This window comes from Syzygium oleosum, unplaced genomic scaffold (genome assembly GCF_021117445.2).
Source record: "Syzygium oleosum isolate NSW1041296 unplaced genomic scaffold, Sole_v2.1 Sole_v2.15, whole genome shotgun sequence".
NCBI lineage: Eukaryota > Viridiplantae > Streptophyta > Magnoliopsida > Myrtales > Myrtaceae > Syzygium > Syzygium oleosum.
Window position 1 is genome coordinate 5,981,888 of NW_026607499.1, and position 17,277 is coordinate 5,999,164.

Genomic DNA, 17,277 nt, shown 5'->3' on the forward strand with positions numbered 1-17,277 from the left:
GGGCAAGTAGCATAGTCTGTGTCGCAGTAGGCCGTCATCTTCATGTTGCAATCACGAGACAAGAATATACCAAGTCCTGGGCATCCTTTTAAATACTTCACAACCTTCAGTGCTGCATTCATATGAGACTGCTTTGGACTGTGCATGAATTGGCTGAGTATCTGCACTGAATAGCATATATCAGGTCTTGTCATGGTGAGATATATTAATTTCCCAACGAGCCGCTGATATGCCGATGGATCCTTAAGCAGTGGATCTTCGATGGATGAAGATGATCCCACATCATAGTCATGTGTCGTCAATTTTGTATTCTGCTCAATTGGTATAACAGCTGGTTTACACCCTGACATTCCTGCTTCTGAAATAATTTCCAAGATGATTTTCCGCTGACTAAGGCTGATTCCTTTGTCCGATTGAGCGATTTCAATGCCAAGAAAATATTTGGGAGGTCCCAAATCTTTAATGTGGAAAGTGGAGTGCAGATATTCTTTGAACTTCTTAATATGGGAGCCATTATTACCCATAATAAGTATGTCGTCAATATATATCAACAAATAAATTGATGAAGTGCTTGCAGTCCATGTGAATAGGGCGTAATCATGTTTGGAATGCTGAAAACCTGCATTTGTTAGTGCAGCAGTGAATTTGGCATACCATTGCCTGGAGGCTTGTTTAAGCCCATATAGGTATTTACGGAGGCGACATACACGAGACTCCCCCTGGCTCCGTAAACCCTGTGGAAGTTCCATATAAATTTCTTCTTCCAGATCGCCATGAAGAAAAGCGTTGTGGACATCCATCTGATGCAGTTGCCAATTACGAATAGCAGCAATTGATAGAAAGGTACGGATAGTTACCTCTTTGGCGACTGGAGAGAAGGTTTCATGATAATCAAAACCTTCTCGTTGCGTGAATCCTTTAGCAACTAAACGAGCTTTGTATCGTTCGACGGAGCCATCTGCCTTGAATTTAATCTTGTATACCCATTTACACCCAATGGGTTTCCGATTAGGTGGTAATGAGACAATATCCCAAGTGTGATTCTCTGTGAGGGCAGTAAGTTCTGCCTCCATCGCTTTTTGCCATCGAGGATCACTTGCTGCTTCATTGTATGAAGATGGTTCTTGTTCCTCTGAAATACGACTAATACAACACATATGTTCTGTTGATAGTCGACTAAATGAGACATATGAGGAAACAGGATATTGTGTACCTGGGGAACTCAAGGTAGAACATATGTAGTCCTTTGTCCAAGTCGGAGGACGAACATGCCGTTGAGAACGTCGAGGTTGCTCAGTTAATTTTTGTTCAAGAACCTGGTGAAGACTGCACTTGAGTAAATTTTGATGGAGATTCCACTGATGAATCGGCCAAATGATCGTCTTCAGATGATAACACGGGTGAATCAGCCACTTGATTCAAGTTATCCCTTATAACTGGTACAGAAGGGTTCGGTGCTATGAGAATATGTTGGGAAGCCATAGATAAATCTTCATCAGATAAGAAACGACGGTTGTCCGAGGATGAGAGAGATGATGAAGACGTCATCTCTTGAAAAGGGAAACTATCCTCATGGAATATAACATCTCTGCTTATAAAGAACTTCCCTGTAGAAATCTCCATAACTCGGTACCCTTTTTGAAGAGGGGGATATCCCATGAAAATACATTGTGTGGCACGGGGATCCATTTTATCCCGAGGGCCCACAATTGTTGCATAACATAAACAGCCAAATATTCTAAGGTGATCAATTCCTGGCTGTTTTCCATAAAGCATTTCAAAAGGAGTCCGTCCATCAAGAATTCAAGTAGGCATGCGGTTAATTAAATAGGCTGCAGTGACCACACAATCTCCCCAATAATTTTCGGGAATTGAAGCTTGGTATTTGAGTGCTCGAGCTACCTCCAAAAGATGTCTATGTTTGCGTTCAACAATTCCATTTTGTTGGGGAGTGTAAGTGCAAGAACTTTCATGCAGTATCCCATGAGAGGATAGAAAAGATATGCAATCAGTAGTAAAGAATTCCTGCTCATTATCTATACGAATTCGCTATACAGATTTGTCGAATTGATTTTTAACTAGAGAAATGAATTTCGACAAATTGGAAAAAGGTTTGATTCTTGGATTGCATAAGGAAAACCCAAGTGGCACGAGTATAATCATCAACGATTGTGAGAAAAAAAACGAGATCCATCACGATGTGGGGTATGATAAGGACCTCAGATATCCATATGGAGTAAAGAAAATGCACTTTTAGCTCGTGACGTACTGATTGGGAAAGATGCTCGAGATTGTTTGACCAAAGGACATATTGGACACTTTGGATGGGGAAAACGTGCACTATGGCCCAAACGTTTATGAAGAAGGAGATTTTTATTACCAGTGGCTGCATTACAAGAAATGCTTTTGTTCAATAAATCTAAACCTCTTGAGCTATCAATCCAGAAATATAGTCCTTGTGCAACATTACCCAAGCCCATCAGTTTGCCAGTTGAATGGTCCTGAAAGAAGCAATTTTCGGAACTGAATATGGCACAACAAGAATTATATTCGCAGGCCTTTGAAACAGATAGGAGGTTGAATTCAAAATCAGGAATATATAGGACATTTTTAAGGACAAAATTTGGACTGATAAGAACCGCGCCAATTTTGGTAACATAGGTGATGTTCCCATTTGGAAGACGTACTGATACGGAAGATTCTGGTCCTTTGTGAACATGGGAAAATAATTGCTCATTGCAAATTATGTGGTCACTAGCACCCGAATCAATTATCCACGCATCAATTGAAATAGAATTCGTCTCGCAAATAAGAGTACCTGAGAAATTTGCATCCTTGTCGTTGGCCTTCAACTGACTGAGAGCTCTCATAATATTTTGGTACTGGTCTTGATTAATTGTCTGATGCGCCCCATCGATTTTTTGTGCTGAAACCTGGTAAGCGGAAAATTCTTTTTCCTTTTTGTCTCTATCATTTGATTTTCCATGTAGTTTCCAGCATGTATCAATAGTATGATGTGGGCGTTTACAATATTCACAATATTTACCTTTTGATTTGGAATTTTGCCGAATTCGTGGACCGCTGGTTGTCTTATAAGCAGGCATCAGCGTGGCCTGATGAGAACCGTTGGATTCGATTGAGCTGATGGGAAAAAAATGGCCGTCTGATCTTGTCCGCGAATCCCAGCCGTCTGATTTCATCCGCTGATCCCAGCCGTCCATCCCAATGTTTTTAGGGTTTCCATCATTTTCCGTAGCTGCAGAGGACTTTCGTTGAAGTCCATAAGACCAGAGACTTCCACGGCTTTCATCTGCTCGTTGAGACCCAGAAAAACCGAGACCTCTACGGCTTCTATTCGTTGGTTCCGTCGGAGCAGCGCCGGATGGGAAAGCAGCAAGGGCTACGCCTTCACCTACCCGTGCATGTTCAGCCGCGGCCAACCATTGGCTTTCCTCTTGGACAACCAATTGGAAGATCCGGCCAAGCGACGGTACAGGGTCCATGGCGAGGATTTGCAAGCGGAAAGGTGAGTAACTTTCGTTGAGTATCAGCAAAAATCGAGTCGACTTCTCTCTGTCCTTTATGGCCCGGTACTGTCGGAGCGTTTCTTCTGGTCCTTCAAGTTGCTCTTCGGCCGCCTCGAGCTCATTCCACAGAGCCGAGAGTCGATTGAAGCAAGCGGTAACCGACGAGTTCCCTTGTTTCAATTCCGACAGAGCCTGTGTGAGTGAGAAAATCTTGGCTCTGTCAAGTTTTCCATACATTTCTCGGATATTATCCCAAATCGTCTTCGAGTCTTCAGTCGGTGGTAGTCCGGCTGCAACGTCGGGGGTCAAACAATTTCCGATCCATGTGCGGACGAGCTGGTTGCATTTGCGCCAGTGACGTTGTAATCGATCGTCGGATGGGAAGGGTACGGTTCCGTCAAGGAACCCATCTTTATCCTTCGTGACCAAGGCTCGCCGGAAATCTCGAGCCCAGGAGCTATAATTTTCTGGTCCGGTGAGTTGCATATTGATGAGTCGCAATTCGGGTCCATCAACCGGCAATGTATAGAGCGGGTCGCCGGGCTCCGGGCGGCCGCCGCTAGTCGGAACAACATAGGGCATGAAACCGGGTCCCAATACCGGGTAGGGATTTCCCCCTGGACCTGGACCCGAACCCGGCGTCGGCCCACTTTCATTGGGCTGAACTTCGGGATTTGGAGCTCCGGGTGACGTGTATCTGGCCCATGATTGATTTGACCCGATGGCCCATGGGCCTTGTACCAGAAACCATTGGACTGGTGGCCATTGGACGGGGCCGGGAATCTGAGCAGTAGAAGTGATAGTAGGATCCGAGTCAGCAGCTGTAGCAGAAGTAGGAACGGCAGAAGATCATTCCTCTTCAGTTAAATCAATTTGATCTGAGGCTTGATTTTGAGGTGATTTTGAACTGTCTTCCATCGAAGGGTTCTTGGGCATGGTATTGTTGATGAATTCCTTTCCGGTTGCTGATCTGTTTTGCAGGACTAAACTTGCAAAAGCAAATCAGAAAAAAAAAACGGAGGCAATTTGAAGGACTTTTCTGCGGAAGCTAGGTCAAGAAAGACCACTTTGATACCATGACAGAAAACAAAGAAAATGGAGGAAATTTTGTATTGTATTGATCTGAAAAGAATACATGTACATTGGTCTATTTATAATGCTAGAAAGAAGAAAAAAACAGGAAATAATATACAAGATTACAATTTCCCATTTTACTAAACTAATCACGGATTGACTAAATCAATCGAGTCCTCAATTAGGATCATCCAAATCTTCAATAGTATCAAATCGCATCTCCAACAATTTTACACAGAAGAAGGAGGGCTTTTCTTTTGGTCTGATCACATACGCAATACAGAGGGAGAGAAAAAACAACAGAGAGATTTTGCTCTCCTTTTGTAGTTCACTGCATGTGGTCACCAAGTTCCACGATTGCCAATGTACCTGGGTTGCTGCTACCGCTTCCCACGTGGTGACAAGCGGCACACTCCTCTTGGAGCCCCTTCGACGAAATCCAATCTGGTCTGAGCCTCAACGACGAAGCATTCTGTTCATCGAGACGAGCCGATCCCACTGACGCTAGTGATTTTCTTCGGCGACACCTGCTATTTTCACCGCGAGCCAAAAGCCCCTGTGATGATCTACTCCAATATTGAGTTCGCTGCCCTATTCGCTGCAGATCCCGTGGAGGTCTTTGCCCCGACGAGCCTTAGTCCCTTGTGCCACCTGCGACCAACGCAGCACCTTTGCTGTTTGCCCCCACTTCGACGACTGCTCGTGTTCCGACTTCATCGCTGTTCCCGGGCTTGAGATCACCCCAGAAGACGACGACGATCTGCTACCTTTCATCCGGTCGAACGAAGCTGCTCTCTTTTGTAGGTTGCCCCGGAGTATCTTGCGCCCCACCATCCATGAAGACCCAGCCAATTTGTGGAACTAATCAATGAAGGTGCCCAGTGAAACCACCGAAAGAACCACAGCAACGTCCACACAGCAGCGAATTTCCAGTAGCGATCCAGCGAGCTCTGGACTTTCTTGTTGTGCTCGCTGAACCAAATCAGTTTCTTTCCAAGCCATCCAGCACTGGCGGCACCACCACCATCAGCCACCGCAATCCGAGCTGCCCCTGAGCCGCCGTCGGTCACCCGCCATTGGCCATTTCGTGATTCCGATCTGCCGGTGATTCAAATTTGGAAGTTATCCGCGAATTAGGTAAGATTATTATCCGAATATTTTTTCTAAATATTTAATTTCTTAGTTTTCGAATAATTTAGATATTTCGTGGATATTCTTTGGTGGTTTGCTAGACATCTTAGGATAATGTTTGTAATATTCGCACTATCCTAAGATACTTCGAATTAGGAATTATTCCTAATTTGGCAACGTATTTGGACGACTATCCGACCTTATCCATAAGGTACGATACGCGGCGATACGGAAAATCGTTATCTTATCCATAATCACTTGGATACGATAATAGATTTTATTCGCTTTCCAAATTCGAATAATCAGTATTCCGTCGATATATATAACCCTATAGATATGACTGTTAATTTGATTTCTTTTCCTAATTCAAATTTAATAAGAAGAATCTTGCGGATTGCGTGGATTGTTTGAATGCGGTTGTTATCTTTGTTTGATTGTTTTTTTTTTAAATAAAGAAAATCCAAAAATATGTTAGATAGGATTTAAATTAGAAGTTTTGCATATTTAGGGAACCCTAAATGTATCTAGAAGATAGGATAATTATTTAATTTAAATTAGGACTTGAGATAATTTATTTCCTAGTTTAAATTAGGTGTTATTCTAATCCTAATAGATTATTTAGGTCATTTTTTTATTCCGAATTTCATTGGAAAAATACCAAAAATAAATCATTTGTCCATCATTAGAATTAGGTCACGTCGTGACATATAGTTCGCATGCTAGGTTGCATTAATCGCATGTCATTTTTTGCACGTCATTGCATATAGGTTAGTTTACATTTTAATAAAGCGCAAACCCTAAAGAACACCTCGAGTGCCTTGTTTTGTTAATTAGAAATCATATTACGATTATCTGTGTGATTTTCTACTAACAATGCAGATGCTTGCGTTGCATTAAGGTACGTCATTTTCCTAATCTTGCAATCTATTTATTGCTTTCTTGGGTGTTAAATTGGTGGTTTGCATACCCGCATGAACACCTCATATGTTAATAATTAGGTAATAAAATGGATCCAGACTGCCTGCATAAACATTTTTTAAAAAGAAAAGGTACCGAAAGGGCGTTATACTAGATCTAGCGTAACCAAGTCCCCGAGCTTAGAATCTCTGGTTCGTAGGAATAAAACATATCGCCCTATGTTTTATTTAGGCTTCTAATCGACCTACCACAAATAGATTAGTGGCGACTCCAAGCATGAAAACTTTTGCATGTTAAAAACTTAAACCCTAAGTTGCGAATTGGTAGGGCTTGGAGGGCCCGAATTAAGCTTAGACTTAATAATCCATTAGCCTAAGAAATTTAGGTCGCGACAGGGGATTGCTGATTATGTAGGAGGATGAGGAGGCTGAAACTTGAATGTGAAGCAGTAAGCCCCTAATTCTGTGTAGATGTACGGGAGTGACAAATGAACCCCAGTACTTTTGAATACCGGCGTAATGCATAAACATCTTGCCACTGGTAAAATAAATGACTTATGCATCCAAATGAGACCATGTAGCCAATCTTTTAAATTCACCAAGTTCGCCTTTTCGTCTGCTCTGCTACTTTCTTTGTTCCAGCAGTTAGAAGCATAATGGCCAAGTTTATTGCAATGATAACATCGGATTTTAGATTTATCATACCATTGGCTTGTCGAGTTCTTTCCTCTTCCACGAACACCTCTTTGGTACTGGTATCCTCCATCACTTCGAGCAGGATCTCCTCTGCTTCGTCCACGACCTCTTCCTCGAAAGTGACCTCGGCCACGACCTCGATCACGATCTTGATTTGTCCCGCGATTTTGTACGGGATCTCTTCTTTGCTCCTTCTCATCTCGAATGGTCAATTGCGTTTGGAGAACTTCCTCCACCGGTTCAATCTTTTTCTTTCTAAACCTTTCTTCATGGGCTTGTAATAAACCCATAAGTTCATCGACCGTCATGGCATCCAAGTCTTTGGATTCTTCGATTGCAACCGCAATATGATCATACTTCTTGTCTAAGGACCGAAGTATTTTCTCAACAACACGAACATCGGAAACGTCTTCTCCGTTTCTTTTCATCTGATTAACAATTGCCAAAATTCTCGTGAAATAATCAGCAATCGATTCAGATTCTTTCATATGAATTACCTCGAATTCGCCTCTCAAGGTTTGAAGGCGAATCTTCTGAACTTTCTGAACTCCTTGATGTGTGTTTTGAAGAATCTCCCATGCCTCTTTAGCGGTAGTGGTGTTCGAAACTTTTTCGAACATGGAATCATCTAACACTTGATAGATGATCGACAGGGCATATTGATCTTTCGTTCGAGCTTTCTCCAAGGCATTCCTCTGATTCTGGTTCAACGTGGCTTCATCCTCTGGCTCATCATAGCTAGTGTTAACAAATTCCCACACACCGTAGGCGCCGAGTAGAGCTTTCATTCTAACAGCCCAGTTACCATAATTTTCTTTGGTAAGACGAGGGTATTGAAGAGGAAGCTGATTGTTCGTTGAGGCCATGATCACGAACCGTAAGCTCTGATACCAATTTGTTGAGCGTCAGAGGCGCGGCAACAATATTGATTTGATGAAAGGAATTTTTGAAGGTGAAACAATCGCAATTCGCGTCTTTCTATTGCATGTCTCAATTACAAGAGAAATAGACTATATATAGACCATAGTTTGATTCGAAATAGGAAACCTATTCTAATTAGGAAATCTAATTGACTTAGGAAACTTTCCTAAAATATAACTAGAAACAATATCTCACAATATCTATCAAAATATGGAAATACGAACAGACTCAAAAAGGAAACAAGTACTAACAAATTTGGTTTAATTTCCAACACTATCAACTTTTTTAGTTTGGCCCAATGGTCCAGTTAACAGTTGTTGTGTTTATCAAACTCCATCGAGTTTTCCTAAGCACGCATGTGAATTCAACTTCCTCTTATCTGTTCACCTATTGAATTCTCCAAGTCCTCACAAACTACTATTTCTCTTTGACTTGTTCACCCTTAAGGTTCTTCCAGTGTTTCAAGTTCTTTCACTTAACGCCAAGAATAGTTTCAATAGTGTTGTGTCATCAATAGTCACCTGGACAAAAACAACACTCGCATCTTTCAAACTACAAATCGCAAGAGATAGTTTCGTCATTATTAAAATCCTCAAGGTTTTTCTCAACAACTTGAGTGTCTATTCAACTCATAATCGATTAGTGATAGCTCTAAATAAATAAAATTGAATGTTTAATACAATTCAATTGAAATCTCAAGTTGTGATTGGAATGGACTTAGGAGAGTCTGCGTTAGGTGATGGCACCATCTCTTTAATAAATGACCATTTGTGCCCGCTTAGTAATTTATTAACTTTTCCTTAGTGATTCACCTCGAGGAAGGTCACCATATTGTTAAAGAGACAAAGTAGGGCACTGGCTTAAGAACGACAAGCCACTAGTCAACTACTTGACATGGAAAGCTATGTATGACGGATAAATAGTACCTCGTCCACACATCTTATTACTAGATAACTTATGATATTCAAGAGCACTAATGAGAGAAGATTGACGTGTTCTAGAATTCTATTACACTTCAAAGGGTGATATTTCTTTGCCATTTGCTCCTTAAAAGAAAGTCGTCAACGCTTAGATAAAAAACGGCGAGGATAAGTCACTGCATACGTTCTTGCACGACCAACGACCAAATATAAACCTACGACGCACTGGCTGACGTTTTCTCTCTTTCCTTCTGTTCTTCTGGATAGAGAAAAATGATGTTTTCGCCTATACATATGCACTCAACAAGCCACAGCAGAAGAGCCACCACCTTGCAAAATCTTTGCAGAAGGAAAAAAAAGGGCGAATTTTAACATTTCAAGCTCTTCATCAAATGGACAGGTACTACTCGCTTCCACTACCCCTAAAAAATTATCGAGACCGGTTCGATACAATCTATTTCAGTTAAAATGCTAACCCTTGTGTCTTGTTCTCATCTTTGTGTTCATTTCCATAGGGTTGCGGTCGTTACCGGTGCGAATAAAGGGATCGGATTCGAGATATGCAAGCAACTAGCTTCGAATGGAGTCTTTGTTGTGTTGACTGCAAGAGATGTGAATAGAGGGAATGAGACTATTGAGAAGCTCGCGAGTAGTGGGATCTCCAACGTGGTCTTTCATCCGCTCGACGTGGCCGACGGGACTAGTGTCAATTTGCTTGCGGATTTCGTCAAGGCTCGGTTTGGAAAACTCGATATTTTGGTATGATCTATTCATATGTCACTTATTATATATTATGTTGCAAATAGATTGATAAAAGAGCCACAAAGTGGCCTTGCAGGTGAATAATGCAGGCGTAACCGGAGCTACAGTCATGAATAAAGACTTGGTTTTCACAAGAGATAAAGTGAGTTTTCTCAAGTCGGCAAGGCTACTATGAAATACATTTTTCATGTTATTTTTGTGAGGTGATTTATAGAACATATACAACGTTCATGCGTATCTGACGCCACTTTTTACTTTCCTAGATACTAGCCTTAATACCCATTTGCCCACCATTAGATAATAGCTTAGCTTTTGATCGGAAATCATTAACGAGCAAACTCGAAAATGTTAGTTTAAACATTAATTAATTCGTTTCTTAACATGAAAATATTCCTTCTAGCATGATGTTTGGGGCATCCATTATATTTCCTTTTTTTTTCCTTTTATTCATGAAAAGTAAGAGGCTTAAACTAATTAACGTTGTTGTCGTCTTTGTCATCTAAACTTATTGCAGATTACAGGTCCGCAGGCCAAATCGATGAAAGAATTCATGGAGCAGACCTATGAATTAGCAGAAAAATGTCTGAGGACTAACTACTATGGAGTCAAACAAGTGACTGCTGCTCTTCTACCTCTTCTTCAACGATCAAATTCGGCAAAAGTAGTCAATGTCTCCTCTTCCCTTGGCCAGCTTCAGGTATGTACTTAATTAGTGTAATACGCAAATGAATTTTTTCGCGTTGTCGATCGAGTAAAACCACACATAATCAACTCATTATATCATCTGGTTGGTTAATGCAATGACGAAGGAGATCGATTGAAACTCATGACGTGAAAGAAAAAAAATTAAGTGAGGCAGCTTTGAAGTATCGAACATGAGGAATGTAAAATAACCAACAGTTTATAAAGTGCGCTAATATTTAACCACTTTCCAATTATTTGCCCCTCAAATTGAATTATCCCTGCATGCTCATTAATTCAGTAACTTTTCGTATTCTCTCATGAAAGATTTGTTCATCTGATTCTTCTTGAAATTAGAACATCCCCGGCGAGAATATCAAAGAGGAGCTCACTGACATCGATAGCCTCACGGAAGAGAAAGTGGACGGTTTGGTAGTGAGATTTCTGAAGGATATGAAGGAGGATAGGTCGGAAACTGGAGGCTGGCCGATCATTTTCTCTGCTTACATCGTCTCCAAGGCAACTCTCAATGCCTACACAAGAGTTTTGGCGAAGAAATATCCCAGCATTGCCATCAATGCTGTGAACCCCGGCTTCGTCAAGACTGACCTAAACCACAGCACGGGGTTTTTGCCTGTTGAGGAAGGAGCGAGAGGTCCCGTTATGGTGGCTTTAATGCCGAAAGAAGGACCTTCTGGCTTGTTCTTTGATCAGACGGTAGTATCGACCTTTTGATCAAAATTTGGATGAGTAGTGCAGAGAGGCTATGTCCGTTTAAACCATAAAAGCTATGTTCTATTGTATTTTTCGTTCTGTTTATTGGTAGAAGCTTCTAAACTGCATTATAGTTGTTTCACTGAGATTGAGATTGGATAGAGTGATAATGTCAAAGAGTTGGGGAGATCGAGAAGGAGAATAAATGTAAGTTATGCTGGTACGAGTTTTGGAATGATTTAGCACTGTACAAGATGAAATGATTCAATTTGGGTAAAATGTTTAACACAGTCATTTTGACTACGTATGGAATGACGATTTGTTCTCGGAATGGAATTGTACATCCTCCCCCATATCTTTTATCCGGCGTTTTATCCAGAAGTATCCGGGTTTGTCTAATCCAAAGGATTTCCCCAAACACCAGATAGGATAATAGGATAATAAATTATCCTATCCAGATTACCAAATGCAGCCTTAAGGTTCTTCTAGTCTTTCAAGTTCTTTCACTTAGCGTCAATGATAGTTTCAATGGTGTTGAGTCATCAATAGTCACTAAGACAGAAACAACACTCACATCTATCAAACCACAGATCGCAAGAGATAGTTTCGTCATTATTAAAATCCTCAGGGTTTTTCTCAACAACTTGGTTGTTTACTCGACCCACAATCGATTAGTGACAGCTCTAAATAAATAAAATTTAATGTTTGAAACAAAATTCAATTGAAACATTAAGTTGCGATTGGTATGGATTTGGGAAAATCCACCTTATGTGATGGCACCATCTCTTTAATGAATAATCATTTGTGCGCATTTAGTAATCCATTAACTTTCCCTTAGTGATTCACCTCGAGGAAGGTCGTGATATTGTTGAAGAGACAAAGTAGGCACTGGCTTAAGAACGACAGGAAATAAATAGCCACTAGTCAACTACTAGACATGGAAGCTATGTATGAGGGATAACTTATGATATTCAAGAGCACTAATGAGAGAAGATTACCTTGTTCTATAATACTAATACACTTCAAAGGCTGATTTTGCCATTAATTTGCTCCTTGAAAGAAAGTCATCAACGTTTAGATAAGAAAGGCGAGGAGGATATGTCACTGCATACGTTCTTGCACGACCAACGACCAAATATAAACCTACGACGCACTGGCTGATGTTTTCTCTCTGTCCTTTTGTTCTTCCAGATAGAGAAAAATGATGTAATCCGCCTATAAATATGCACTCAACAAGCCACAGCAGAAGAGCCACCACCTTGCAAAATCTTGTAGAAGGAAAAAAAAGGGCGGATTTTAACATTTCAAGTTCTTCGTCAAATGGACAGGTACTACTCCCTTCCACTACCCCTGAAAAATTATCGAAACCTGTTCGATACGATCTATTTCAGGGAAAATGCTAACCCTTGTGTCTTGTTCTCATCTTTGTGTTCATTTCCGTAGGGTTGCTGATGCCGAAAACGCGATAGAAAAATTGACTGAACAAGAAAATTCGACAGAAGAACAATTTGTCCTCCAAGTATGATAATCAAATCAAAATATCCAAAGTCTGCTTAAAGGAAACCCTAAAACAAGCTTATATATCCCCAAGCCTAACCTTACTAGGATTAGTAAACATCAAAACGTAAAATTACGAAACTACCCTTTACTAAATTAACCCATAAAAAATACTAAAAAAAAGAAAAACCCATCTAAACGACCTCGAATCGCGAAAATCCATCGTTAGTCACAGCCAACGGCAGTGAGTATTGATCAGCACACCGTTTCGCTTCAACTGACCAAATTTGAGCTCAATCCAACATCTTTGACTTCAAGCCCGCCGGTTCATCCAGTCGCATAACGGGTCCGCCGGTCCCCTAGGTGCATCATCCTCCCCTGCTAGAGAAAGATTCGTCCTCGAATCTGCTTCGTCTTCATTGTTGTCATCAATCTCCTTAGGGTCTTCTTCCTCTTCAGTGTAGTAAGTTGACAAATCTGCTACATTAAAAGTTCCAGAAACATTGTGCTCACCCGGCAACCCAGGTGGTAACTCTTCCGGTACGATATCAGCAGACTCCTCAAGCAAGGGCAGAACTTGGGTAGGAATTTCGGGACTGTCAGAATTCTGCTCCATTACCACAATGGCAAAAAGCTCAGGCGCGTTCACTGCCTCTTCTAGAAATTCTGACCTGAACAGCAGATTATTCTTCACTTCCTTTCTCAAATCTGAAGGACCTAAGGTAATGGTTCGGCCATCCTTCTTGAAGGTATAAGTATTTCTGAAATCATCATGCTGTGTCTTTCTGTCAAGCTGCCATGGCCTCTCCAATAAAATATGACAAGCATCCATTGGAACTACGTCACCCCACACTTCATCAGTATATTTCTTCCCAATCGAGAACTGCACTAAACACCTCCTACTCACTTTTACCTCATTCCCCTTCCTAAGCCATGACAGCTTATATGGTTGAGGATGTTCGACAGTTTTCAACCCCAACTTTTCTACCATAGTGGTAGATATTACATTCTCGCAACTTCCCCCGTCAATTATCATACTACACACCTTTCCCCCACTAGTGCACTTAGTATGAAAGATATTATGCCTGAGCCACGATTCATCATTTACCTCAGCAATATTTAAAACCCAACGCACAACTAAAGACTCACCAGAATCGGCATAGACAATGTCCTCCGAATCTGGATCCGCATCTGCTTGCTCTCCATCAGATTCATCATAAGTTGGGTCTTCATCAAAAGTTGGATTATCTACAAGTGTCACAAACTGTCGGTTCGGACAATCAACAGCAAAATGCCCGAGTCCTTGACACTTAAAACATCGCTTGCCTGCAGCTCCTCCTCTGCTAGTTCCAACACTACTCTGCCCCTCGTTGGATGCAGGTTTAGAACTCACATCCTTAACTGTGACCGGTATCGAATTTACTGCAGATGTTCCCGCTTTTCCTTGGGATTCTTTATCTGACCACTTGGAACTGCTGCCTGACCAATTAGAATTACTGCTCTTTCTTTTAAACTGCCCCTCCACCTTTAGGGCTAGTCTGCACACATCCTCATATGTCCAATACTGCTGTAATTGGACAACATCAGAGATCTCATATCGCAGCCCTGCCAGATATCGTGCAATCGTCTGCTCGTCTTCCTCCGCCACATCACAACGCATCCGCAAGCGATCAAATTCTTCTGTAAATTCCTCAATTGTTTTATCATCTTGCTTGACGTTATGATACTCGATAAACGCCTCTTGCCTATAATGGGTAGGCAAAAAAAATTTCTGCAATAACTTTTTCATCTTCTCCCAGCGATCCACCTTCGGCTTCCCCTCTCTAGCGCGTTGCTTTTTCACGTGTTCCCACCAAATCGAAGCATGTTTTCGTAGCCTAATAGCCACTAACTTCACTTTTTGCCCCTCAGTTAGGTCTTTAAGATAAAAAATCTATTCTACCGTATGCAACCAATCAATAAACTCATCAGGATGAGCCTTACCATTAAACTTGGGAATCTCGATCTTCATCCCGAAAATTTGCGAAGAGCGCTGATTTCTAGGTCATACTCCTCGATTCCGCCCCTGGTTCAGAACCCCGAAAGGGTTTACGTCCTCCTCTTCATCATCGGATGAATCCTCATATTCTGCTTCTTCTTCGGATTGAACGCCCAATCTCACCTCCGCAAGTTGTCGCTCCAAATCTTGGATTCGTTTTCTCTGTTCTTCAATTTCTACGTCTCGCAGATCTCTTAGACGCGGTTGGTCGACTGCTTCAGGAACGCCTCCATGCCCCTGGCCACCACGAGCCCGCCGTCCACGACCCCGATTCTGTTCAGCCATTGATTCAAGCAACCTGTGCTCTGATACCAATTGATGCCGAAAACGCGATAGAAAAATTGACTGAACAAGAAAATTCGACAGAAGAACAATTCGTCCTCCAAGTATGATTATCAAATCAAAATATCCAAAGTCTGCTTAAAGGAAACCCTAAAACAAGCTTATATATCCCCAAGCCTAACCCTACTAGGATTAGTAAACATCAAAACGTAAAATTACGAAGCTACCCTTTACTAAATTAACCCATAAAAAATACTAAAAAAAAGAAAAACCCATCTCAACGACCTCGAATCGCGAAAATCCATCGTTAGTCATAGCCAATGGCAGTGAGTATTGATCAGCACGCCGTTTCGCTTCAACCGACCAAATTTGAGCTCAATCCAACATCTTTGATTTCAAGCCCTCCGATTCATCCAGTCGCATAACGGGTCCGCCGGTCCCCTAGGTGCATCAGTTGCAGTCGTTACGGGTGCGAATAAAGGGATCGGATTCTAGATATGCAAGCAACTAGCTTCAAATGGAGTCTTTGTTGTATTGACTGCAAGAGATGTGAATAGAGGGAATGAGGCTATCGAGAAGCTCACAAGCATTGGGATCTCCAACGTGGTCTTTAATCCGCTCGACATGGTTGACGGGACAAGTGTCAATTTGCTAGCGGATTTCGTCAAGGCTTAGTTCGGAAAACTCGATATTTTGGTAAATCTATGCATAGGTCGCTTGTTATATTATGCTTCAACTAGATTGAGAATAGAGCCATAAAAGAACAATGGCCTTGCAGGTGAATAATGCAGGCATAACCGGAGCTACAATCGTGAAAAAAGACTTGGTTTTGACAAGAGATAAAGTGAGTTTTCTCAAGTTGGCAACACTACTTGAAATACAATTTTCATGTTATTTTTGTGAGGTGATTTATAGAACATATGCAACGTTCATGCGTATCTCACGCCACTTTTTACTTTCCTAGATACTTGCCTAAATACACATTCGCCCACCATTAGATAATAGCTTAGCTTTTGATCGGAATTATTAACGTGCAAACTCGAAAATGTTAGTTTGAACGTTAACCAATTTGTTTCTTGACATGAAAATGCTCCTTGCATGATGTTTTGGGCATCCATTATTTTTCCTTTTATTTCTTTTATTCATGGAAAGTAAGAGGTTTAAACTGGTTAACAACGTCGTTTTTGTCATGTAACCTTATTGCAGATTACGGTCCTGAGGCCAAATCGACAAAAGAGTTCATTGAGGAGACTTATGAATTAGCAGAAAAATGTCTGAGGACTAACTACTATGGAGTCAAACAAGTAACTTCTGCTCTTCTACCTCTTCTTCAACAATCAAATTCGGCAAAAGTAGTCAATGTCTCCTCTTCCCTTGGCCAGCTTCAGGTACGTACTTAATTAGTGTAATACGCAAACGAATTTTTTCATGTTGTCGATCGAGAAAAACCACACATAATTTACTTATTATATCATCTGGTTGTTTAAGGCAATGAAAAAGGAGATCGATTGAAACTTATGATGTGAATGACAGAAATTAAGTGAGACAGATTCAAAGTATCGAACACGAAGAATGTAAAATAACCAACAATTTATAAAGTGCGCTAATATTTAACAACTTTCCAATTATATGCCTAACAAATTGAATAATCCACGCATGCTCTTTAATTCCTCTAAAATTATTAGTTACTTGCATAGTATCTCATGAAAGATTTGTTCATCTTCTCCTTCTTATATTAGTTCATCCCTGGCGAGAATATCAAAGAGGAGCTCAATGACGTCGATAGCCTCACGGAAGAGAAAGTGGACGGTTTGGTAGTGAGATTTCTGGAGGATATGAAGGAGGATAGGTTGGAAACTGGAGGCTGACCGATCATTTATTCCGCTTACATCGTCTCCAAGGCAACTCTCAATGCTTACACTAGAGTTTTGGCAAAGAAATACCCCGATATCACCATCAATGCCGTGACCCCCGGTTTTGTCAAGACCAACCTAAACCACAACTCGGGGATTTTGCCAGTTGAGGAAGGTGCGAGAGGCCCCGTTATGGTGGCTTTAATGCCGAAAGAAGGACCTTCCGGCTTGTTCTTTGATCGGACGGTAGTGTCTACCTTTTGA

General features: G+C 41.3%; 1 protein-coding gene and 1 pseudogene across 1 annotated transcript; both read left to right on the forward strand.

Annotated features, from left to right (window-relative positions):
• Positions 1 to 9,457: 9,457 nt before the first annotated feature.
• LOC115669524 (salutaridine reductase-like) lies at positions 9,458 to 11,622 on the forward strand. Its single transcript, XM_056318314.1, has 5 exons — positions 9,458 to 9,586; positions 9,702 to 9,945; positions 10,025 to 10,090; positions 10,463 to 10,645; positions 10,987 to 11,622. Exons 1-5 carry the CDS (start codon positions 9,579 to 9,581, stop codon positions 11,362 to 11,364), a joined length of 879 nt encoding a protein of 292 aa, XP_056174289.1. The 5' UTR covers positions 9,458 to 9,578; the 3' UTR covers positions 11,365 to 11,622.
• Positions 11,623 to 15,480: 3,858 nt separating this feature from the next.
• Positions 15,481 to 17,277, forward strand: LOC115669434 (salutaridine reductase-like; annotated as a pseudogene).

Bases quoted from the DNA above. Each gene is read 5' to 3' on its own strand.
- LOC115669524 (XM_056318314.1), top strand. The intron at 10,091-10,462 runs GTGAGTTTTCTC...AACTTATTGCAG, and splicing joins TGGTTTTCACAAGAGATAAA to ATTACAGGTCCGCAGGCCAA. The intron at 10,646-10,986 runs GTATGTACTTAA...TCTTGAAATTAG, and splicing joins CTTCCCTTGGCCAGCTTCAG to AACATCCCCGGCGAGAATAT.